Here is a 25,393-nt window from a genome sequence, read left to right on the forward strand (position 1 = left end):
TTTTTTAGTTTTGTAACAGGTGGGGGGGGGGGGGGGGGTTGGGAAGCTATAACCTCCAAGCTCTTTATTTCAGACCTGCAAGTTCGAATCTCACTGATTAACTAAGTCATCTTGTAACGGCTGCTCTCCTATCAAAGTCAAGGAAAACTTTACACCGCCCAGTTCGTTTCAGCGGTTTCAAATCTGTCCGGATATTGTATTTTTGCAGTTAACTTTTGTGAACTGTATTATCCGCTATACTTTAGAATGCCATTGCAATACTTGATACTCAATAATTTCAAATAACTAATTGTTTAGCTTTGCTGAAAAACAAATAACTTTGCTTCAATTAAGCAAAAGTCCAAAATTCCAAATAAGCAAATTAGTTCAAATTAGAGGTTTTTCAGTGATATCTCCTTAACCACAAAGCTAGTGAGATAAAATTTCACAGGGTTAAGAACGTTAGGTAGGCCTACTATCTGATGTAAATTTAAACAACGCTGGGTAAACTGCGTTGGTGGGGCTACCTTTTATATTTTATACCCAATCTTAATACATGGGCAAAAATTTCAATGTTGAATAACTCGGTAAGTAATGATTCAAAATTGAGCAAACTTGGCAGTGTACAACACTGTCATACAAGTAATCAAACGAAAAAGAAATGAACGGAATCGGTAGAATTGTCTTTGAGTAATAACACAAACAAGTTTCACCTCAGATTTGAATATTCTGAGTTAATTTAATGATCACTTCTTGTTTCTCAATTGGCCTCAATAACACCAATGTTGAACTAGAGTAGGCTTCGTTAAAGCCAGTAAGAGAACTGACTTTATGCTTTGCACAAAGTTTCTCTTACTTAGGAACTTCGTTCCTCAGAAAGAAAGTTTTGAGAATATCAAAGTTAATTCTCTTTTCACAAGTCAAAGTAAAGTTAAAACTGTACAATCACTAATATGATCTACAGAAACAAGACACGATAACAAGTAATTTACCGCTCAAGAAAGTGTGCTTCAATACGCACTGTATGTGAGTTTAACAAGACAAAATTAACGAGTTTCAACTGATTTTTGGTAGTTTTTCAAGCTCTATTTATACTGCCGTACATGTCAAAATTGCATCTCTGATTGGTGGTAGATTACTGTGCCGTAAGATTCTCTGAATGCACTGAATATGGGGTTCGGGATACCTTATACGGTGCCCCGCACTCTCTGAATTAGTATAAAAATCGCAAAATTCATCGAATCTGGCTTACCAAGTTGGGTATCTCTTGCTCCGTTTGAGCTAAATTTGTGCGATTGTGAACACTTGAATACGTGGCAATAATTGCGTCATTAAAGTTTGAGTTTCTGTTTCACTTCATATATGACGATTACGTACTAATAATAGTTGCTAAATATAGATGTTGAACAAAATGAACAAATCCGTTTGGCTTCGATAGAATGTAACATTAAATTTCGCTTGTCACACTATTCTAGCTTTAAGGCTTGAAATGGCCTTGAAGCGCTATTCAATTTGATTTCTGAGTTGTTAAGCTCAGCCGCAATACATCTGTAATTATCTGTTTGTATGTTAATTGACAATATTTTAGCCCGTCAATCAATAGTTGTGGATTTGGGCAAATTCTGGGAATCAACTGCTGTGAACATTGGATTGGATCGATATCGGGTATGGGATGTTGTCATGTCAACAAGGTATCATTTATATACTGGTTTCACACAGTTTTTAAACTGAATAGTACATACATAAACAAAGCGGTTTTAGAAAAATTTGGGGCTATTCTGTCCCCAGCAGTTCATTTAACTATGTTAACAATTACACGTGTTTCTGAAAGGGAGGGGGCGTATAGGATATATGCCCAAAAAGGTGGAGGAGGGGTGAAACTGAATATATCCGACACTTATACCGGCATTTGATTTTGAAACAATTTGAAATGGCATCTAGCTATAATTCACAGGAACTAGTTATGTAACTGGTTGCAATCGTAATTATCAGATTCTCTGCTTCAAACAACACATAATTGTTGATTTTTGTAGGTTTTATTGCGAAAAAACACACCAAAGCTTTAGTTAATTTTTAATAATTGATAGTTTGTATAATTCAAAGATAAATAAACAAAAATTCAAAATTGGCATTTTTATCATTTTGTTACAAAGAATGATAAACCGTTAACTACCACGCATAAAAAACAACAAAAGCGTCGAAAACAACAAAACGACGTTCAACCGACAAAAACATCACTATTTTTGAAGAAAATTTGCAATAATTTTGCCTCTTTATTTTTTAAACCCGTTCAACCCAAAATTTTTTGATGATAATTACGAAAACAAATTAATTTCTTTTCATGTCAAATTTAGCGGATTCAACAACGTCGAGGAGCTCGCTTTGCTTCGCCTGACACGATGCGTCCCAGGATTCCAAGTTGCAAACATTTGCCGGTTCCCGGTGACGCATGGTGCGCCCCTAAAGACATTTGGCTTGGGTTCCACTTCGGCAGCGTCTCTTGTTCTAGCCGGTAGGCTGAAAGAAGCCCATTTTGTGGACAGCAAATATGTGAGGTCATGGCTGGTGCCGACCGATGTTTTGTTGTGTCCCCCCAACGAGATTTGTGTTCAGCCAATGAGTCCTAATACGAGTATTTGTTTCATGGACGAAGGGACGATTGTTTTTGTAACGTGACCTCATTAGACAAAAGTAAATTACTTAAAAACAATGTACGAATGCAGGAATAAGTAAAAATTAATTACACTAGAAAATTTTTTTGATGAGGCATAGCCATAGAATGCTTTCGACCTAACTATTTTAACTATTGTTGAAAAGGAACAAAATTTTTGTTATCTCTAGTCATTGACCAGTGTAAATCTTATAAGATCTGATAAGATTACTATTTGGCCTTACAAGTTGATGCCTTAATCTTGTGAGATTGCATAAGAGACTTACGGGATCTTATAAGAATTCTAAAATATCGTACGATCTTATAAGATTCTTATAAGATGTGTTTTAATCTTGTAATGCCTCCTAAGAATAGTAACATTTGGTAAGATATTATAACAATCTCATAAAACACACACACAATGTAGTATTACGAGAGCCGTTACAAATGAAGGGATAATTAATCCCGCATTAGAGCGAACGTATTTAGGCGCTAATTAACCATTCTTTAGCCGCGCGCTAAACAAGCTAACGCTTATTAAGACTACCAGTACACAAGTATTTAAACAACTCGGTTCGACTTATTTAAATAACACAACTTTAGGCCTGGATCTCCTCGCTTATATCCAGGATAGAAAATGTACATTGTTGAACGTAGGCGGCCTGTAAAGCCACAGTTTCTTTTGATCTAAATTACTTCTGCTTTGACAGTTGAAATGCAGATCTTTCCCCCCAAGTTCAATAAAGATGAAGCAGATTGCTTCAGGGGAAAAGACAATAGAGTCTCATAAAAAGCCCCCAAGAAAACCATAATTGTTGCGGTTTTAGAAGAGGGGAAAAGCAGAAAACAGGCGCCTACGTGATCAATAATTGATGCTCTCAGCTTTTTAGATTTTTATTATTTTTTGGAGTTTCAATAATTTTTCCGTGAGATAAAAAAGAGTTAATTCTCTTGCCTTCTCGGCCAATAGGAAAATTGAGAAGCACCTCACTATGAACGTGAGTTTGTGATTCGCTCCCTATCGTCCCAAATGGAGCTGGGAGGAATTTATTGTTTCTCTCAGCGAAGTGGGACGGAATAAAATTAGAGAGACAAATAACAGAGCCAACGACCAGCAGCAGACAACTGCTTCATTTTTCTTGCAAAATAAATTCCTAAATTTAAACAGAGAGATTTTATTAAAGATTTCCAACTTAGCAAATTTTCCAACAGAACATACTTGTGAGAAATCGACTGGAAGAAGTTTCAACGACGCACTCACTTAACAACAACACAATCAAGTAACAGCTCAACCCGGTTTAATCCTACTCAGTGTAAGCTTGTTCATTTAAACTATCTATTTAATTAATTGAACTTTTCAGCCCTCCAACTATTTTAAATTGAGACTTATAGCACAGACAGGTCTTAGGCATATATCTTTGCCTTCGATTTGTTATATCTTTTGTCAAGTTTGACTGGCATACATAAAGAGATCCCGTATTGTGTGATCTGTAGCGGCCCAGCCGAATTTGATAACTGGTGCGACCAGAGGAAAGAATCACGCCTGAATTTTTGTTTTTCTATCCGATCGGATTAAAATAGTAAAATAACCACTAGCACAGAAGTGAAAGCACACTAATAGACAAACAAAGAGAGTAATTTATATCAAATTTACTGCCGAAATACAGTAAATTTACATTAAAATAGTAACAGGCAACTGATTCTTTGCTCTTGTAAAATTGTTCTGACCCGGGTGGGGGTAATCTATGTCCAATTTTTAGTTTATTTATAAAACTATTGAAGTACTTTTACATTTTATAGTCAAAATTTAACCAAAAATCATCCCCCCAAAACCTATTTAGCCTAATTTTCACCCAATTTTCATCAAATTTATGGTTAAATTTTAGTATTTACACTTTAAATAACCGAAATTCAACCAAATTTTATCGCCCCAAAACATATTTAATTTGATTTTAACCCAATTTTCACCAAATTTATGGTTGAATTTTAGTACTTTCACTCTAAATAATCGGAATTTATACAGAATTTATCCCCACAAAACTTGTTTAGACTATTTCTGACCCGATTTGGACCAAATTTATGATTAAATTGTAGCATATACACTCCAAATAACCAAAAATTATCCAAATTTCACCGCCCCAACACCTAATTAAACTAAACTTTAGCCAATTTTCACCAAATTCACAGCAGAATTTTAGCATTTTCACACTGAATAGCCGCTTTTTAACCAGAAATCATCCCCCAAATCATATTTAGAGTAACATATGTCTAATTTTTACTGAATTTTTGACCAAAATATAGCATTTTCAAACAATTTAACGTAAATTTAACCAGAATTCATCCCCCCAATACGTGTTTAGTGTAATTTATATCTAATTTTCTACACATTTAAGCACACGTTGTTGCATTTTCACATTAACTAACCCAATTTTGGTTAAATTTAAGCCTTCCTTAGTTGAATATTCACTCTGTTTTATCAATTCCTTGACCCGGGTGGGGTAATATTAATCAAATTTTAACCAAATATACATCATTTTGACCTAAATTCTCAAATATTAACCAGATTTTAACAAAATTAACGTCACTTTTATCATAATTTAACGGATACTAATCACAATTAAGCCTTAAAAACATCATTCTTATCCAATTTTAACCAATATTACTCAAGAAAATAGCCATATTAACGTCATTTTTACACAAAATTAGTAAATATTAACCAAGTTTTTACCACATAAATCTCAATAAGGCTCAAATTTAACAAAGAATAACGGTTTTAAACTAAATTTTATCCCCCCAACATAGATTTTTAGCCTGAAAATAAAATAAATTGATGAGAATTCCCCCATTTTAACCGGTTTCACACGTACAAATTCACCAACAAAGGTTTTAAACAGTGCATGGACCAAACTGGAATAGTTATTGTAGAACATCTTAATCTAACAGCAATAGAAAACACTAGAAGGGGTAAAATAACACGATTTATTACTGACGGAATTACCTTTGTAGCTATCTTCTACGTGTTTGAGCATAATTCCCCAGCTAATTTCTATATAACTTATGCATCTGAGAACCCTAATTTTCAGAATTTACTAACTTTGTTAAAAACTAAAAACAGTGTGATCGAGATTCCCGCAGAAAATTTAGCCAATAATTAATTAAAAGAGCGTAAACTAGCCTTTTTAACCCAATTTGTACACAAATTTATCATAGAAAAGTTGTTGTCTCATGTTAAAATACGGTCATTAACAGACTCAAGCACTTTAGAAACAATATTTAAACACAATAATAGCTACAAAAATACTACTACTGATGTACTAAACATCCCGTACTAAAAGTTTTTATACTGTCTTCTGTGTAATTTAATACAAAAATACATTGATAAAACAACAAAAACAATTGTTCTATGTTATTTATAGGTCATATATTAAAGTAAACGTTCAAGATCTAAATATAAGTATTAAAGTACATAACAAAATAGGCAAAGTTTCTTATTAATTAACTGACCAGAACAGAAACTTTTTATGCATTTACCATCACTCTTCTAGCGAAACAGAAACTGAAATCTACATAACTTACAAGTGGACCAACCCAAACTTTAAGGAACTTTTGTGTGCTCTAAGAAATCAGAACAGTGTAATAGAATTAGCATAAACGTTATCATCTTGTGTGTGGATGAGCCACCAAAATAAAATTTCCCCGTTTGGTTTACAAATCTTAAAAATCATTAAACCCAAATACATCAACGTTTCCCCTGACGATCCGAGTTTACCAGATAGAGTTAAATTACTTATAAAAACAGAATTTGTCACACAAATTAGATTTTCAAAAATAAACAGATTTCACCAATACTCTGTTGAATTTAAACACTCTGAAAGCACTTATCCTTGGTTATTTAATTTTACCGTTGAGCAAACCAATATTTACTCTTGGGTTGAAATTTTTAGCACTGATAACGGCAAAAACTTTGAATTTAAAATACAATCATTAAACGGTCCTAAACAAATAAAATTCAAATTACAAAACAAACAGTTCAACTTTCTACTTTAGTATTAGCGTTTTATTACTTAATTTTTATAACAAAATATTTTCTACACTAATTACCCAAACTAATAATACTTTCGTATGAAATATTCTTTCCGTACACTAAAATAAAACATGGCAGCGAACGTTGTTGCGTACCCCGACATAGCGTTAGAGAAATTTACAGGTTTAGATCCATCTGAAGATGCCCAGGAATTCTTTAGTTTAATACAAAAAAAATTCAATTCTCACTAGGAACAAGAGATCCTGCGGATGCTGGCTTGCAAGCAGCATACGACACTAGACAAAAAGCGTTGTTTGGTTCGGTTTTGCGTTGGCCCGCAGCCCAATGGTTTGAAACCTTAGCACCAGGTTCAGCATGGAACGAAGTTAGAAATCAGTTCATTGACCGTTTTACTGATGCAAAAGACAAGTATAGGAAAAGAATTGAAGTCGAGAGTATTAAAAGGCAATCAGATGAATTGATAAAAAGCTATACACACCGAATAACAAAAGCAGTTGAAAAAAGATGGCCAGATCCAGATTTAAACAACGACCAGCGTAACGCTAAGTGTATGGAGTACTTTGTAAGAAGATTAACGCCACCTGCACTCAAGCAAAAGGCACATCAGCGGTTAATAGAAAACCCAGCTACAACTTGGCAACAATTACAGGATCATGTAGCAACTAAAGACTTAAGTTTTTCTGTTAGCAGTGAATTCACGGGTACCGCCTCAAGTAGTATCGACAATAAAATAGAAATAGAAGGGTTAAAAAACCAACTCACAGAAAGTGCAAATCTAATGAAAGATCATAAAATAAACGCCACATACAAAAACGACAATCCCAGATTCAAACAAAACCAGACTAGATTCTGCAAGTTTTGCAAACGTTCAGGTCACACAATAGCTTTCTGCTTTAAGTACAAGGACTTTAAAAACGAAAACCGAAACCCACCTAAAAAACGAGAAAAGTTCACAGATAATTATAAACGTAGTAGGAGCCATTCACCAGGTCAACAAAATTACAAATCAAACAATTATGACAATCGAAATTCTAGGGACAGACAGAGAAATAGTTATAACCAAAATCAATCCAATTATCAAAACAACTCTAGATCAGACTACCGACATCGATCACCGTACCCATCAAACTCTTCAAACAATTACCGATCATCTTCTTACGATAACCGATCACAGGAACGACAAAATAACCATCGAAACAACTCTTACAGAGATAACAATAGGCAAAATAGTAGGGATTGACAAAGCAACGGTCCTCAAAGATCAGATAATCGATATCGTGATAGGAGTAGAGACCATGACCGGGATAGGACACCTACAAGACAAAACCATAATACTCATTCAAGAGATAACAGTGAAGGGCGAAGTCCTCGAGTTCACTTTACCAGTGAAGCTTCCAGAGACTATTACAATAATGAGAATCATAACGACGAGTATTTAAACTAGACAGGTCTCCGTTCATAAACACTACTGATAACAAAGCAAGTTACTCACATATCTATATTAAATTATACCAATCCGTCGGAGACAAAAATAAAAATAACGGCTTAGAAACACAGTTTTTATTGGACACAGGAGCATCAAGCTCTATAATTAATTACCACACTTATCTTGAACTATGTAAATTACAACACATTGAGATGAAAGCTTCAAAAAATCATACTTTAGCGGTTAAAGGTGAGAAACTAAAACTTCTAGGTCAAATTAGCTTCAAAACTTCTTTCGACATTGAGGGAAAATATCAAGTGGAAGTTACCATAAGGGTTTCAGCCAAAGATGGTTGCAAGCCGAATTTGTTGGGAATGGATTTCCTTGAATCTACAGTAAAAACTATTGACCTAACCACTCCAAAAATTGATTTAAAAACTTTCCCTGAAGTAGCCGTCACATTATCTAGATACCAAACGAAAAGCTATCCATACATTAGCTCTTACAAAATTGTAACTCTTGACCAGCAACTACCATTAGCACCAAAATCAACTCGAGTAATATGAATTAGACCTCCGAATGAATTCTTCAGAAAGGGAACCTCCTTCGTAATTGGAAGTGAACTGCAAGCTCAAGGAATTTATACTTACAACGTTCAGTGTTTTAGAAAAAAAAGGAATTACCAATAATGCTAAACAATCCTCAAAACAACAAGGTTGTCATCCAAAAGGGTCCTATTGGGCACACTTTAGAAGACATTGAAATTAGACAAGACCCAGAATTTTCTGTAGTTGACAACGTTGCATTCATAAACCACCTAATGAATAGTGACACTAATTGGGATCAAATATTCCATGTTAGTGAAAAACAAGGTCCAAAAATTTCAAAAATTCAAAATTTCTTTGCAAGCAAAACTCCTGAAAAACAAAAGAAAACAGAAAAGCGAAAAAGGCAACAAGATTTTACCAACAACTACGAATTAGAAACAGATTTTAGCGACGACCTCAAGGATCTTAAGCCACAATTAGAAACAACTGATGAGAACATCAGACCCATTGAACTTCCCAAAGAAAAACTTAACAGATTTGACAAAACCGATCAAGCGTTTCTCAAAAAATTTGATTTCAGTCAAGCTGATATCAATGACGAAAACTTAGACAAGTTACTGAGGACTTTAACTAAATATAAAGACGTTTACTCTCAACACAAATACGATGTTGGAAAGATAAAACAAAAGTTTCATGTTAAACTTTTACCTAATTCAACTTTGACAAAACAAAGACCATCCAAAGTACCATTACATTATCAGGAAAAACTAGAAAACCTTTTCGAACAACTGTGTAAAACAGGTATAATCCGGGAAATGGGTAATGATAAAGAAATGGGATCAGAATTTATTAATCCAATCATAATCCTACCCAAGGGGAACACAGTAAAACTGGTTATAGATGCCCGATATTTGAACTCAATAACAGATCTTAGTCGATATTCATGGCCACTAGAACCAATCGGAAGCCTATTAACTAGACTTAAAGGTAATTTCTTCACAACCAGTGATCTCTGTTCAGCTTATAACCAAGTTCCTTTAACTGAGGAAACCAAGCAACTGGTAAGTTTTGTAATTGGTCCAAAGCAATACACATTTGCGGATTTTATGGTCTATGCGGTCTACCTAATTTCTTCAGTCGTATAATGACTATCCATTTTGCACCATTTATTAGAAAAAAACAAGCTATAACCTACATTGATGACATCATCATGCAAGCGCAAGATGAAAGCGAAATGTTTGAAAAAATTGACAAGTACCATGAACTTTTAAGGAAATCAGGATTGAAAGCTTAACCTGAAAAGACTAAATTTTTCTTTAGGAAAGTACAGTTCTTGGGACACGTAGTAGGTAAAGATGGGATACAACCAGTCAAGAAGCGAGTAGCAGATTTAAAAGCACTCAAGTCGCCCGAAAACAAACGTGACGTCATGAGAGTTCTAGGTTGTTTAGGATTCTACAGCATGTAAATCAAAAATTTGCATGTTGACTGCAAACCATTCTATGACTTAACCCGCACAGAAACTAAATTTGTTTGGACAACGGAACACGAAAAACTGTTTAACGACATTAAAAACAGAATTAGCGAAGATACTATTTTAGCAATACCTGATACTAAACACCCTTTCCACGTGCATGTAGACGCTTCTATAGGAGTAGGCTCAATTCTCGTTCAAAAATTTCCAGAAGGGAAACGAATAGTGTCTTTTAATTCTAGAATTTACACTAAAGAGGAACAAAAAATGAGTACCACAGCACGCGAACTTTGCGGTGTAATATCGGCATTACAAACTTATGAGCATTACCTAATTGGTTCTCCCCATCCCGTATATGTGTACACAGACCATAAGCCTTAAATGTATCTATGGGGTAGAAGAGGAAAACTCTCTCACAGGTTTTTTAGATACCAGTTAGTAATTTCTCAATTCCAGAACTTGAAAATTATTTGGACTGAAGGAAAAAACTTAGCTTTTCCCGACATCCTAAGTCGCAATGTAAAACTTAAAGATCTGGACAAGTATCAACTTAAACACAAAAAGATACCAAAAGACATTAGTTTTTACGACGAGCATGGTAACGAGGAAAAATACTTCATTTTGCGTGATAATGAAAAGGGATCAGCAGATGACTTTTTTCCAATCCTAAAACAAAGCATAACGGGTATCGACAAATTCATTTTCAAAAATGACAAAATGGTAAAGCAAAAGTACGACAATAATCAAAACAGACTTTGCTCAATAAACAATATTTCGGAAGATTTCTCGTATGGTTCATCAATTAACCACTATAGGCTTCACCGCAAACATGAAATAACCCCTGTATCAGAACAGGAGGAAGACGAAACGTCTGATCATTATACAGAAATTGATTCCTACCCTGATGAAGGGACAACCGAACAAAATTTTGACCCAATTTCGGAATTTGAAATGTTCAATGAGAACCAGTCACCGGAATTAGATTTTAACAAACTCTACATTGATCAAACTAATACCACAGACTCGGAGTACAGATTCCCTCTAGAATACGATAAAGTTTTTCTCGTGAAAAATAGCACTTGTATAGACAAAACCGAATTAGCAAAAAAATTTCCCGAAAATACAAAAATACAAGATGCAAGAGAACTCATCGACAAACTGACAATCTTCTCTACAGAAGTTGATTTAAATACATCGGTAATTTGTCAAGAACAATTAAAAGACCCAGTGATACAACAAATTTGCCAATTAAGGACGAACAATAACAAAGATGAAAAGAAAATTGAATTCCGACAATCTAAAGCCATAATGTCATACATTAATAACTTTGAAAAACTGAGTTTTGTAGGCAACACCTTATGTATTCAACAACAAACAGACGAACCAGATATTGAATACTTAAAAATTTGTGTACCACTGTCATTGTTCTCTAAAGTTTTTCAGCTAGCTCATTATGAACTGTCGGGTCATTTAGGTTTAGATAAAACACTTGCTAAAGTAAAACGATTTTTTTATTGGCCCGGAATGTATAAATGGATTGAAAACCTAATTGCTGATTGCCTTGAATGCCAAAAAAATAAAAAAAAACGGAGAGATATCCACGAAGCACCTCTCGAAAAGTGGAACGATACAGTCCCATTCCCCTTTCATACGGTCCATATTGATCACAAAGGACCTTTAAATCCTCCATCGAACGGTAAACACCATTGTTTAGTTATTGTCGATTCATTTTCGCGTTTCATTCAAGTATACCCTGTACGTTCCACAGACGCGGTAGACACCATAAAAGCTTTAGAAAAGTTCATCTTGTCCTTTGGAATACCACAAAAACTTGTTTATGATAAGGGTTCGGCATTCATGAACCAAGATTTTGCGAGTTACGTTCATGAATTAGGTATAACACCCGCACCTCGAACTGCTTATGCGCCTTGGACTAATGGTAAAGCCGAGATCCAAAACAAACATCTAGGAGCACATTTCCGAATTTTTCTAGAACAAGCTCGAGGTAAATGGGATGAACTGGCACCAAAATTTGCTTTTTCTCATAACACGGTTCCAAATGCTAGTACTGGAATCTCACCTTATGAAATTGTGTTTGGACAAAAACCACAGATACCTCTGTCACTTAAGTTAGTACTCCTACGAAATTCACAACTCACATGCTCTTCCGAGTTTTGCAAAGACCTGCCTCTTCACAGGCATACCTTGCAAACTTCAAAAAACACCGAAATTGACAAACTTCTAAAACCGACTATCAACAATTCGTTGCTTATGCAAGAAAACCAATTCAAACAAATATACAATAACGCTTATAAAAAGAGCTTAGAAAACAAAAACCGCTTATATAAACATAGAAACAAACACAAATTAGGCAAGCCACTTGAGGTTGGACAAAAAGTTCTAATGGAAAACCATCAAATTGAGTTAGGAAAGTCAAAAAAACTACATGAACTAAGATCAGGTCCTTATACTGTAGAAAAAAAACTAACAAATGTTAACTATGAATTAACTTTAGATAGCAACCCGGCCACCAGGAAGGTCACTCATAGAAATCACCTAGTCGAGTACTACCCAGCTACTGAAACTATACCAGAGTTAACCCTAGAATATGGTATAGATAAAAAATAATTGTGACACATTTTATAATAATCTAATGACAAGTCAGATGAATAAACTCAACAGTCCCTTGACTAAATTCTGCTTCCAAAGCCCCACTAACACCGAATATTTTCCCGTGGATAATTTCATACGAAGAGACTCCCTTGTGCAGAACTTCGACCCTGACCGAACTCCTACCAATTTCGATTCTGGATTCAACGAAGCAAGTTCAGGTGGTCGTGACAACCCACCTCTAGTCCAAACACACCTGCCTAGCGGTAGTCGAACAAGAAGTTCAACTCCTTGCCCACAGCACAATTCTAGAATACCTCTAGACCCTAATTTAAGTCCTCTCCGCCCTAATACATCGGAACAAGGACCTTCTAATTTACAAACTTTAGAAAATAATAATAATAATAGGCGAACTTCTAGTCGCTCGGCCAAGCCGCCATCACGCTATCAAGCCGGATTTACTTAACTTTCTTTTAGGTAGCAATAAATCCAGTCAACATTTACTGGCAGTGCCTATTACTACAACTCATAGCCTTAATTCCCGACTTGAAGCGCTAAAAAAAGAACAGGATGAAAAGATATCCTTGTTTTGAAAAACTCTATTTTTCTTATTTACTTATAAGTCTTTTCTACTTTTGTACTCTTTCTATAGTTATTAACGCTACTGGACCTCCTTTTGAGGATATTAATGACGTATCTAACAAACTTAGGGTCATTCATTTTGACTGTTCTAAAATGAAAGAAAATAAAATGTATGCTTTAACACAAGTCTCTCCTTGCAAAATTACACCCGAAAACATTCAGATGGTTGATACACATGTAACACTTTATCAACGGTCTTGTCGGACCTTTGTTAAAGCTCTTATGTGCAAAGTCACTGCAATGCTCATTCGTTATAATTATGGTATGTTTTCCCATTCATCAATTGTACACAACGCTCCAATAATAACATACGGTATTATTGTTTCACCCGAACAGTGCCTAAAAGCTAATAAAACTGGAAAAATTACTGTTACCGAATTTGACGATGATGACATGGAAATTGACATAAAACATGGAAAAAAAACTGTCTCCTATAAAAACCAGGGAGTTGATCTTGAAGGTGAATCATCAACATCTTGTGATAATCGTGGTCAAATTAAACACTTCTCTTTTGAAACCCTGATGCAAGAAACTGTACTCGATATTGATCTTAATGACAGAACTGTCTATAACAGTCAAGGACTAAAACTTCCTTGTGCCCTCTCAGAAGGAGGTTGTCATTCGACATCACTCGACCCCTTTGCATACAATTGGGAGGCACCGGAAAATTGTATAGTTACTAAAAGATTTTCACAAAACGCAAAAATGCTAAAACATGAAAACGAACTTGGTAACGTACAGTATTTCATAGTGAGTGATGAAAAACCGGAGACGCCCTATGAAGGACCAGAAACGTATTCTCCTGCTGAAATGGACATAAAAATTAGAGTAATTGATGAAAAAGAAAAGGTGTGTGGAAAACCAGAATTTATTTACAGAACAAATTTAGATTCTTTATATGTTTCTTATAAAGGCGGATTTAATATGAAGACTGGCAAACCTTATAAAACAAAAACTCAACATTTTTTTCATAAACTTCGTGTTGAACCTGACAATAGCCTAAGTGTAAATGGGTTTAATAGGAAGCCTTCAGATGAACAGATCCGAACATCCGACAATGGTTTTGTTGCATGGGAACACTTAGACAAAGACAAGTTAGACTACGATCTTAACCTTGCGGTAAAAATGGATTTTGTCAAATATCATAATTACATGCAAATAAAACAAGCATGGAAAAGTTTGGTCATAGAACAATGCGAACTTGACCGAACTCAAAAACAATTGATACTAATGCAGGCTATCCAAAACAATCGTTTATCTGGATATATGTTAACCGGCAACCACTCGATGTTCTTAGACACAGATGGTAGCATAGGTTGGCTGTACCACTGTCCAAAACGAAACTCACCACTTCAGGTTCTTGAACAGTGTTATGATAGGATTCCTATTCATTATGATGGTAGGACAATGTTCGTCGACCCAATTACTCGACAAGCCTACCCTTTTGCAAACGAAGTAGATTGTGTTGGAGTCTACAAAAATGCCTACCAATTAGATATTGATAATGAAAATTCATGGTACCATTTGATGCCAGCACTTGTTCCTTTACAACCGCCAAAAATATTCTCTTCAAGAGTTATTAGTTATATTCCAAAATTTACCGGTTACGAATCGCAACGTGCCGGAATTTACAAACCAAATCAACTTAAATCGTTTTGGGACAATATCTTGCACTCGGAAGCTTCAAAATCTGTTTTGACAAAAATTTCAAGAGAAGTTCTAGAAGGAAGAAGCATAGACTATTCTCAAAAAGATATCTATGCGTCAGCAATGGGAATTAACAGACAAATTTATCTAGATTCTCTTCTTTCACCTACATTTTTTACAGACCAGTTCAAAGGCACTTTTGGAATCATCACTTTTTATCTGGAAAAATTTGGAGTTTATTTTGCTTGTTTCTTGTGCATAAAATTCTTAACTGATGTAATCGTAACAATCATAAGAGCGTTCGAATTCCACAAAATTTCCAACAAAACAATGGGTTTTTGGAAAATTCTATTAGGAGCAACATATAATCTTTGTATTCCATCGTTCTTTACACCGGTATTCTCTAACGAAACCAAACCGTCGGCCCCACAGAACAACAATCATTTTTTACCGCTTAGTAGTTATCAACCTTACAGCACAATAGAAAAACTTACAAATGCGTTGAGGATCAACCAAGAGAAAATAAAATTGATGAGCATTGTCATACAGAAAATAATCAAGCAGAATACCCAAGTCTGGCGTCACACCAACCACAACCACAAAATGATGCAACCATTCGAAGTGTGGTGGCACCTCCTTAAAGCTGTGACTAAAAATCATCCTTTTTTTAAAAAAATAATTTGTCTCAAAAATAAAAATTATTTGTATTAGACTCTGTAAGTTAGTTAATATCTTGTTTAGATACACCTCAAGGATGCTATGTTATGCAGCCCAGATTCATAAAACAGTCTAACGCTTTATTCATTCGATTTGGACAATACACCGGCAAATATTATCATCACGTATTTCCGCTTTGAAAACTACTGTAACTATTAGAGTTGCATCTTTCTACTTCAGTGACATCATTGATTTGGATGTACCACATTCAAATTTTCAATACTTCTCATTGTTAAGAGCCCTGATTGATAACACAATTACTTTTGTAAACATTGGAATCGAATACGAAATTGTTTCAAAGCACCTGAAGAAAAATATTACTAGATTTTGAATTCTCTTGTAAGTTTAACATTGAGAGACATATATGAATTTCTTCCTTTTTATTTCTTATAATCCAGTTTCAACTATGTAATCCCAACCATGTTTATCTAGCTATTGCGTGCACTCTCCCCCTATTCCGATTTTACTACAGTGAATCCGATTGTCAATAATCTTGTTTTTAGAAATAATTGACACTCCTTTTTATCCCTTTTTTTTAAAATCTATTTTGAAACGAAGAACACTAAGTTAATTAACAACTAATACGCTTCCATTGATGTACTTTTTGTTTCAAGATAGACTTGTTACATTTTATCAAATAATACGATACTGTGATTTTAACCCCTCATTCGTTGTATTGGAATTATTTCGTGTATTTAGCACAATTCGACCCCAATAGTTTGCCAAATGAGCTAGATCAGCAACATGATTCATTTAACTAATAGAAACTTACAAATCCGAATCGGAAACCAAAATTTTGAGCTATTAGCCGTATACTATGTTTCCGCTATAAGTATAATGACTTTCGCAAAAAAACCCATGACAAATATTTACAGACTTTTAACTATTTTCATTACTCATCCTCAGTTCGCCGAATTCACCATTTTTCTAGCATTCAAAGAGAACTCGGTATTTCAAGTACAACATCCAATCTACATTGCTTAGGTATCATTCTAAACTATGATATCTGCAGTTAACAATAAATTTGTAGAGTTGCAAAAAATTCAACGATCTTTTGATGCATACCCAACTCCTGTACCTACTATGCTAGTAACACTCAAAGAAATCCAAAGTGAAAAAATTTGTTTAATAAGTATTAATCCTCTCTCAGTTCATTGGAAATTCTTCCTATTTATTCTAGAAAATCCAAACTGTGTACCTCACAATATTTATTTGACATGCAAAAAACTGATTCTTGCCAAAACGATTCAATCCTTAAAGAGTTGGAAACTATTAACAATTAAAAGCAGCAATGATATTCTCATACCAAAACTGCCTTATACAATTACAATTTTTTGAAAAATCATTTGTCGCGACAAAAAGCAACAGAGTAATCCCACAACGAATACTCCATTTTGAATATTTAAACACTTTGACTGATGGAACCATTACCTTAACACCATCTTCCCCCTATTGGACATTCTTTATAAATATATCCCAAGCTGTAAATGGTTCTAAAATCCCTTTTAATTTAGATCTTCTATAATGCTGTTCCACTTTGGTGAGCGCCTAGTCAAAGTAGAGTCCCTTGAGAGATCTTTCATTGAAACTTCCACAGCAGAGATTAAACCCTGTATAATTATACACTATACAGACTACGAGCGTGGATGTGAGGGTTCTACTCGAGTCACCATGGGAATGATGCACTGGGAATTCTTTCTTGCACTCATTGATATCGAAGAGCATTTCCCAGTCAACTTGGGCGCTCTTCAGTAAAGTAATTTGCTTCACATAACTTTCTCTCACCAAAAAAATACTTTTTTTCCCTGCTCATTATTTCTTTTTTTTCTAATCAATTTGTCCCTTTTCCCTCAATTCTTTCCAAATTGTTAAAAATAAAATGATTTTGTTCATTGGTAAGGAAAAAGTTAAAATTGTTAAAGCAGAAAGATGGTTTACTATCTGTTTTATACAATATAAAGCATGTATCAAAATAACTTATATGTTCCTAAGCACAGGTAGCATTAATCATTATTACATCTATCCAAACGAGAAACACTGTAATTTCTTTTTTGCTATTGCAGATCTAAATGTAACTATCCCCAACGAACTTGAACACCATGGATTAGGAGTCACATACCCAGATCTCTCTGATTTATCCATATAATGGGAAACACTTCGAAAATATTATCTCAGCAACCAAAAATTGACTCAACCTCAAAAATCGAATGTCCTATTTGTTACCTCCCTTGTCGTCAATTTAAAAAATTGCACAAAAATCCAAACGGTCAACCCCCCCATTTTGCTTGCATTCCCTGTAGAAATGAATTATTTAAATATTGGAACCAACCTAAATGCCCCATTTGTGTAACTCCCATTTATACAATCAGTCATTGCCATTATTTCCAGTGTGATTCTTGTCAAGAAATCAAAAAGTTATCCACTTGCCACAGCCACTTCAAAAGCCTACACCCTAAAAAATCAATTTGTTTGCAGTGTATGACTTGCACAACTACTAAATGCCCTTTATGCAAACAAACAATTGACCCGAACAACCCGTGGTAAAATCCTCAGTTCAAAACTACGTTCACAAACTATCCAAAATGTTTACCCCAACTTTACTTGATTTTTTATTAATGGCCCTTATGATTATTGCAGCAGCCTTCTCCTTCGTTTTAACCGTTTTCCTCGTAGTTGTAAGTATTCCTTTCAACTTTTTGATGTTCATAATTATATTAGTAATAGACCAAACAATAAAATCCCAAAATAACCGACAACCAAATCCTCCAACCGTGCCAGTCCCATAATTCCTTCCAATAGCAATCTTTCAAAAATGAATACAATTGACAAAGAAACCAATACTATAGAATCCAAACCGGTCTCATTAATTTGTTTATGCTGCAGACGTGAAACAATTGTTTTCCAGAAATTACACGAGAACCCCCCTAACGAACTACCCCACGTAATGTGTCTGCTCTGTTACCAATATGTTACAAAAGATATGGGCTATGATTTTTGTCCTAAATGCTCTAAATTTAATGTTATCTTTTCAATCTTTAACTGGTTTCAATGTGATATTTGCAAACAAACAAGATTTCAATATTCTATTGCAAAAACGTTTCATCACAGTGATCATGAGCCCGTCAACTTTTGTAAATTTTGCGTAGAAGATTATAAATTATGCCCTCGTTGCGGAAAAACAATCACATAATCTAAAATGCGTCAAGGAACATCCAAAATTTTACTTCTTTCCCTAGTTTTATTTTTAATCCAATCGATATCCCTAATTCAACTCAGTTTTTACCACGAGCACAAAATGCAACCCATAACATTGTTTATTCTCCTATTTGTTCTCTTATGCGCATTGGCAATATCCCTTTTTATTAATAACTACCTCCTTTCCGCAATTCGCCAAATTTTCTCCAGATACTGAAAATGACCAATCTAGACCTATCCACAAAAATATTTATCCTAATCCTAATTACCTTGCTTGCCATATCGTTCCTCATTAATCTCATCATACTGGAGTTTCTCAAAGGTTTTCCTGTTTCTATCTAAGGAAAATAAGAGAACAGTCACTCGATGGGTCTTTCACAATCCCTATTCGACGGTTTCCGTTGGTTCTAGCCCCATAAGGACATTATCTGCCCCATATGTTCACGGAAACCCGTTATTGTAGAAAAACTACATAAGCAATTTCCCAGAGACAATCCTCACTATGTATGTATTCCTTATAGAAAGGCACTGTTTAAAACATACACAAACCCTAAATGTCCCATTTGTCTTCGACCTTGTCTTCCCGTCCTGATCACATCCTACTTTCATTGCAATTTATGCAAAAAAAAATGAAAACAGAATTAGGAGTAACAAAACACCCACATTTTTCCCAACATGACCAACACCGATTCTGTCGTGTGTGCATAAATAAGCTGACAAAATGTCCCATTTGCAAAAATTTTTTTTAGACGACGTTGTCTAATAAACCAAAAACAACTCAAGTACAAACTATCTTTTTTCTCTTTTAACTTTTCCTCGGGAAGGGGTTACCTCAGCTTTCTCCAGCCTGCCCCCTGGCTTTTGAACCTAAATAATTCAGAACACTAACACGATAACTGAAAATTCCAAAAATGACCCGAAAAAATTTCTTTCTTTCAGCTCAGCAAGGTTGTCTCCCCAGCTGCACGGGTCGTTGCAGCCGTGTTAGTGTGACGCACGCCCCAAGACTCACACCTCCGGGCAGCGGAGAAAGACGTACTTGTGCCAGGGCTGCCCGCCTGGCATAAGTATAAAAATTTTTTTATTATTGCCCCCCCTTCCTTTATTAAAGTTAACTTTGCATTTAGCAAAACAAAAACTTTTCTACCAAACTTTAATAACAAATGCATTTAGCATTATAATTTTTAAGTAAAGCAGTTAGCAACAAAACATTACAAAAACATTTTTTTTACAATAGAATACTTTTTTATATTAGCAATACAATTGCAATCTTGAAAAGAAGCCATAATGTGTGATATTGATGACACAGGCTAACCAAAATCAAAAGATTTTAGATCATCCACAAGGAAACACTCACAATGACTACCAGACCCACACTCGCAAGCGTAGTAATCCCCAGTCAACATCAACAAGTGACAACACAACAAGAACAAACACAAACCCATTCTTCTCAGCCTCCTATTTTCTCAAAGCCTCCATTTAAACCCCAGAACACACAACAAGTTACTACAACTATTGCATCTCCATCAACTTCCAGTCAAAATGATCCCGAAAACAACTGGCAAGTTAGCAGAAAGAGACAATTCCCAATCCAACAAATTAGCAATCACAAAAACAAAATTATTAAGATGAACAACATTGAAGATCTCGTTCCCGACGCTATCAGGAAAATACCCTCAGAATGTTTGAAATTACAGACACCGCGAGAGGAGAACATGGATAAAGAAAACCCGAGATACGTTAACACCCTCCTCTATTTCCTGAAACCAAACTACAACAAATTTGAGGTTGCTAGTAAAATAAACATCATCCAGTCAAATGGACATCAACAGATACTAGTCAACAGCGAAAAGCTTCAAGTTCTGAAAACCTTCTCGCTCCCCACAGAAAACAACAAGTGGAGAAATAAAAATCGCGACGCTAAGAAGGGCACATATACCCTTAGGAATAACATGCTCGACGCATATATTGAAGTCCCCTACGATGCTATTTCTGCTTTTCCTGTCGAGATGCCAGAACTATCAAATATCAACACTAGTAGTTTAATAGAGGAAAACACCACATTTAGGCAGGAACTATTTCAAAAGAAAACAGAGTTGCAAGAATTGCAACTGAAATTTGAACAACTGAAAATGGAATCACAGAAACCACCTGAGGAGAAGCAACTACCTAACGACTATTGGCGGCGCCAATATGTCGTTGCCCATCAACTCCAAAAAACCAGCGAATCGAATGCACAAACTATGTTAAAAACATTCTCCTTGAAACATCTAGAAATAACAAACGCCAACAAAAAACTTGGAGAAAAGAATCTGGAGCTAGGAAAGAAAATAACACAATTAATGAAGGAAAACGAAGAACAAAAAACCAAAATTTCGGAGCTCAAAAGGAGGGTTAAAAAGCACAAAAAGCGACAGTCAATGGATAAGGACGAACCAACTGAGGACGATATACAAGAGTTTTTTTGATCGAAGACGATGGTAACAGTCCGATGCCAAGCCCAGTCATTTTGCCTCCAGAATTTTTTAACTAATATAGCACAACATTATCGCCCTTTGCGATTAATTTTATAGCATACCATTATAGCCCTTTGCGATTAATTTTATAAACTGTCTGAACTTGTAGTAACTCATTCATATGTCCCAAGTGCAATAAAATCATATACGATGCAGTATATTTCTTTCTTTTAATCATTTTCTTTTCTATCTTAAAAAGCGGGGTGAGCTGTAGTATTACAAGAGCCGATACAAATGAACGGATAATTAATCCCGCATTAGAGCGAACGTATTTAGGCGCTAATTAATCATTCGTTAGCCGCGCGCTAAACAAACTAACGCTTATTAAGACTACCAGTACACAAGTATTTAAACAACTCGGTTCGACTTATTTAAATAACACAACTTAGGGCCTGGATCTCCTCGCTTATATCCAGGATAGAAAATGTACATTGTTGAACGTAGGCGGCCTGTAAAACCACAATTTCTTTTGATTTAAATTACTTCTGCTTTGACAGTTGAAATGCAGATCTTTCCCCCCAAGTTCAATAAAGATGAAGCAGATTGCTTCAGGGGAAAAGACAATAGAGTCTCATAAAAAGCCCCCAAGAAAACCATAATTGTTGCGGTTTTAGAAGAGGGGAAAAGCAGAAAACAGGCGCCTACGTGATCAATAATTGATGCTCTCAGCTTTTTAGATTTTTATTATTTTTTGGAGTATCAATAATTTTTCCGTGAGATAAAAAAGAGTTAATTCTCTTGCCTTCTCGGCCAATAGGAAAATTAAGAAGCACCTCACTATGAACGTGAGTTTGTGATTCGCTCCCTATCGGCCCAAACGGAGCTGGGAGGAATTTATTGTTTCTCTCAGCGAAGTGGGACGGAATAAAATTAGAGAGACAAATAACAGAGCCAACGACCAGCAACAGAAAACTGCTTCATTTTTCTTGCAAAATAAATTCCTAAATTTAAACAGAGAGATATTATTAAAGATTTCCAACTTAGCAAATTTTCCAACAGAACATACTTGTGAGAAATCGACTGGAAGAAGTTTCAACGACGCACTCACTTAACAACAACACAATCAAGTAACAGCTCAACCCGGTTTAATCCTACTCAGTGTAAGCTTGTTCATTTAAACTATCTATTTAATTAATTGAACTTTTCAGCCCCCCAACTATTTTAAATTGAGACTTATAGCACAGACAGGTCTTAGGCATATATCTTTGCCTTCGATTTGTTATATCTTTTGTCAAGTTTGACTGCCATACATAAAGAGATCCCGTATTGTGTGATCTGTAGCGGCCCAGCCGAATTTGATAACATTAATATCATAAGAATAAAACAGATCTTGTAAGATCTTACAAGAATCTTATAAGATGCATTATTCTGTTAAGATTGAAGCAGATTTTGTAAGATCTTAATAGAATCTTGTAAGATTTACACCATTATTATAAGATTAAACCGTATCTTCTAAGTATCTTATTATTTTAGTAGTCTATGCGTGTTTCTAATTAAAAATTATCATCTTCAAAAGTATTAAGATCATAAACAGATTTCGCTACTAATCTAACCGTATAAGTTTTTTCGCCTCTTACTTTAGCCAATTTGTACATATAGCCGCCGACAATAATTGTTACAAGAAAAGGCTATAAACAAATTCATTACTACGCGCATCGTTAAAGCAACTTTGAGATAAGTTATGGGTTTATCAAAAATATGAAGATCGTGTTATTTTGGAGTCCGGTAGAAATAAGTTGTTTCCACAAAATGTTCTTGCAATCTGCATCATAATTGTACTCCGTATCTTTCGAATTATCATTTGAGCAATTTAAAAAAGAAATAAATATATTTAATTTACATTTTTGAAAATTTCAACGACCACTTTTTTCAATTAAGGACACTTCAATTAAGGCAGACTTCATGTTTTTTATTGTTTATCAGAGATAATAATTGAAGAGTCTTTTCCGCTTTTTTTGAAGGGACCATCACTAGATTCACAATAATAGGTTTAAACTCAAATCTAAGATTCAGTCATTTACGCATCGTTGTTGATCAAATTGTCTGGCGGAATTCCCCTCTGGCTATTTTTTTAACAGAACAGATTGTTTTGTGTTCTTACAACTTTTCTGCGGATTAAAAACTTCATAGATGATAGACGGGAATATGCCTCTGCGATTTATGCATTAAAACTTAAGAAGACATAACATTTTTTCGGTAATTTTACTGCAGAACGCTACAAAAAAAGTTAAAGTAATTTAAGGTAATTTTACCTTAACTCAAGTTAAGATAACGTTAAGGTAAACTATACCTTAACAACAGTTTACCTAACTCTTTTAAGGTAAATTTACCTTAAATTTATTCAGTATGTTAGAGATAGGGAAATTTGGTTCTTAACGTGTGGTAACATAGCCGAAATACATGCAAATATGACGGCTAATTTAATAGTAAACACAGGTTGAGAGGTCAACAATATGAAAACATAAAAAAGTTGAGGCGTCTTTTCATAAGTCAACCCACGAACTTTTCGTACCCAATATTGGTCGACGACGTTTTCTTTTCATCCCAACCCACGGTTTATACCCAATTTGGGTCGACCACCAAACTAGGGCGAGAGTTTCAATCTTTCAATCAGCATCGACTGGTAGATCGTAAATTAACAAGCATAGGGCACAGGAAGATAGCGTTCGTTCTTTATTATTCAGAAAATATAAATGAATTAATAAAATTACAGTGATAAAGACTGCTGGAGGCTTTTTTATATGCCAAGATCCAATAAACTCTTTTTTGAGGTCATGAACTGAAACAACCAGGAAGTCCACTGATGTCAATATATGGAGACATGGGGAGTAACGAGCACTTCAACCCGACGTGCGTTTTGGGTATTGCAAGTCACTACCGCCCCAGCGTAACTAACCCTTTCGTCAATTGTGGATTGAGCCTCTTTACAAGTATTCCTTTCCATTATAACTGGATTGTGAGAGTTATCTCAGCTTCAAATTAACAAGCAATTAACAAGCAACAAAGACAAAAGCGCAATCTCTCGTTTCGAACAGTTGACCTTGCTTTATTCATGTGTTCTTAAAGAAGAAAAAAGACAAATTGAAACAGAATTTTAGCTTTTCTTTATCTCGTTCTTAATTCTTATAACTTTTATCTGATACTTTTAACAACATATATCAACATGATGAACCAAGAGGAGTTCAATTCGCATAATAAAAAGGAATTGTACCGAATTTATGTAGATTTATTCAAAAAAGTTGAAGAAAAAGACTCAATTATCAAAGAGTTTGTTATTTTAGCAAGTCAATTTTTGCTTAAAAAAAACACGATCCAAAGGAATCAGGTAAAATCTCGAACCAATAAACCCCCCCCCCCCCCCATCATTCAAGAGGTTCGTGTAAGACGTTTTGAGCCAAAAGAGGTTCCCACAAAAACACAAAATCTGGTTATTGGAAGCTGTCTGGTGAAAAATTTGGTCGAAGATAGTACCATACCAGAAGATATCTGCGTACAAGATTATCGAGGCTCAACAACCTGTGGAAAAATTGAAGTTGTTAAACAATTGCCCAAAACAGTGATCAAAACAGTTCTGATTCAGGACGGGACGAATTCAATTCTGAAAGAAAAACAAAAAAACATTGACGAGTTGTTTGAGAAATATACAGATTTGGTTGATTTAACAAGAAACACGCTATCTCCTGAGAATATTGTACTAAGGCAAGTGCCACCAATTCGTAATCTGCCAAAAAACGAACATATTAATGAGCGCATAAAACTTTTTAATGATAAAACAAATGCATTAGCAGGTGATGAAAATTATAAAGTTGCAAATGTGTGCAACCTCATGAAAACCACGCCAAGCTATGATAGTTTGTATTATGATAATTTGCATTTCCATTACAAACAAGGTGTCCGTTGTTTAAAGAATTGTGTGCTTTCTCAATTGCTTCCCACATCCAATA

At 34.9% G+C, this 25,393-nt stretch overlaps 1 protein-coding gene across 4 annotated transcripts; it reads left to right on the top strand.

Moving 5' to 3' along the window:
* Positions 1-1,386: 1,386 nt before the first annotated feature.
* Positions 1,387-24,589, top strand: LOC142357310 (uncharacterized). Of its 4 annotated transcripts, none has more exons than XM_075408957.1 (3): positions 1,387-1,670; positions 2,334-2,670; positions 24,221-24,589. In XM_075408957.1, exons 1-2 carry the CDS (start codon positions 1,546-1,548, stop codon positions 2,653-2,655), a joined length of 447 nt encoding a protein of 148 aa, XP_075265072.1. In that variant the 5' UTR covers positions 1,387-1,545; the 3' UTR covers positions 2,656-2,670; positions 24,221-24,589. The 4 variants fall into 4 exon arrangements, with proteins under 4 accessions (XP_075265072.1, XP_075265069.1, XP_075265071.1 ...); XM_075408954.1 differs by having other exon boundaries at positions 2,334-2,651; positions 24,242-24,589; XM_075408956.1 differs by having other exon boundaries at positions 2,334-2,646; positions 24,242-24,589.
* Positions 24,590-25,393: the final 804 nt, after the last annotated feature.

This window comes from Convolutriloba macropyga, unplaced genomic scaffold, assembly GCF_964194025.1.
Source record: "Convolutriloba macropyga unplaced genomic scaffold, txConMacr16.3 SCAFFOLD_2353, whole genome shotgun sequence".
In the NCBI taxonomy this organism is placed as follows: domain Eukaryota; kingdom Metazoa; phylum Xenacoelomorpha; order Acoela; family Convolutidae; genus Convolutriloba; species Convolutriloba macropyga.

What these genes read in the sequence shown, in the direction of transcription:
- LOC142357310 (XM_075408953.1), top strand. Translation starts at nt 1,546, where the DNA reads ATGTTAATTGACAATATTTTAGCCCGTCAATCAATAGTTGTGGATTTG. An exon ending in GATGTTGTCATGTCAACAAG is followed by an intron (nt 1,671 to 2,333) that starts GTATCATTTATA and finishes TGTCAAATTTAG; the next exon opens with CGGATTCAACAACGTCGAGG. An exon ending in AGTATTTGTTTCATGGACGA is followed by an intron (nt 2,631 to 24,239) that starts AGGGACGATTGT and finishes ACTGAAACAACC; the next exon opens with AGGAAGTCCACTGATGTCAA.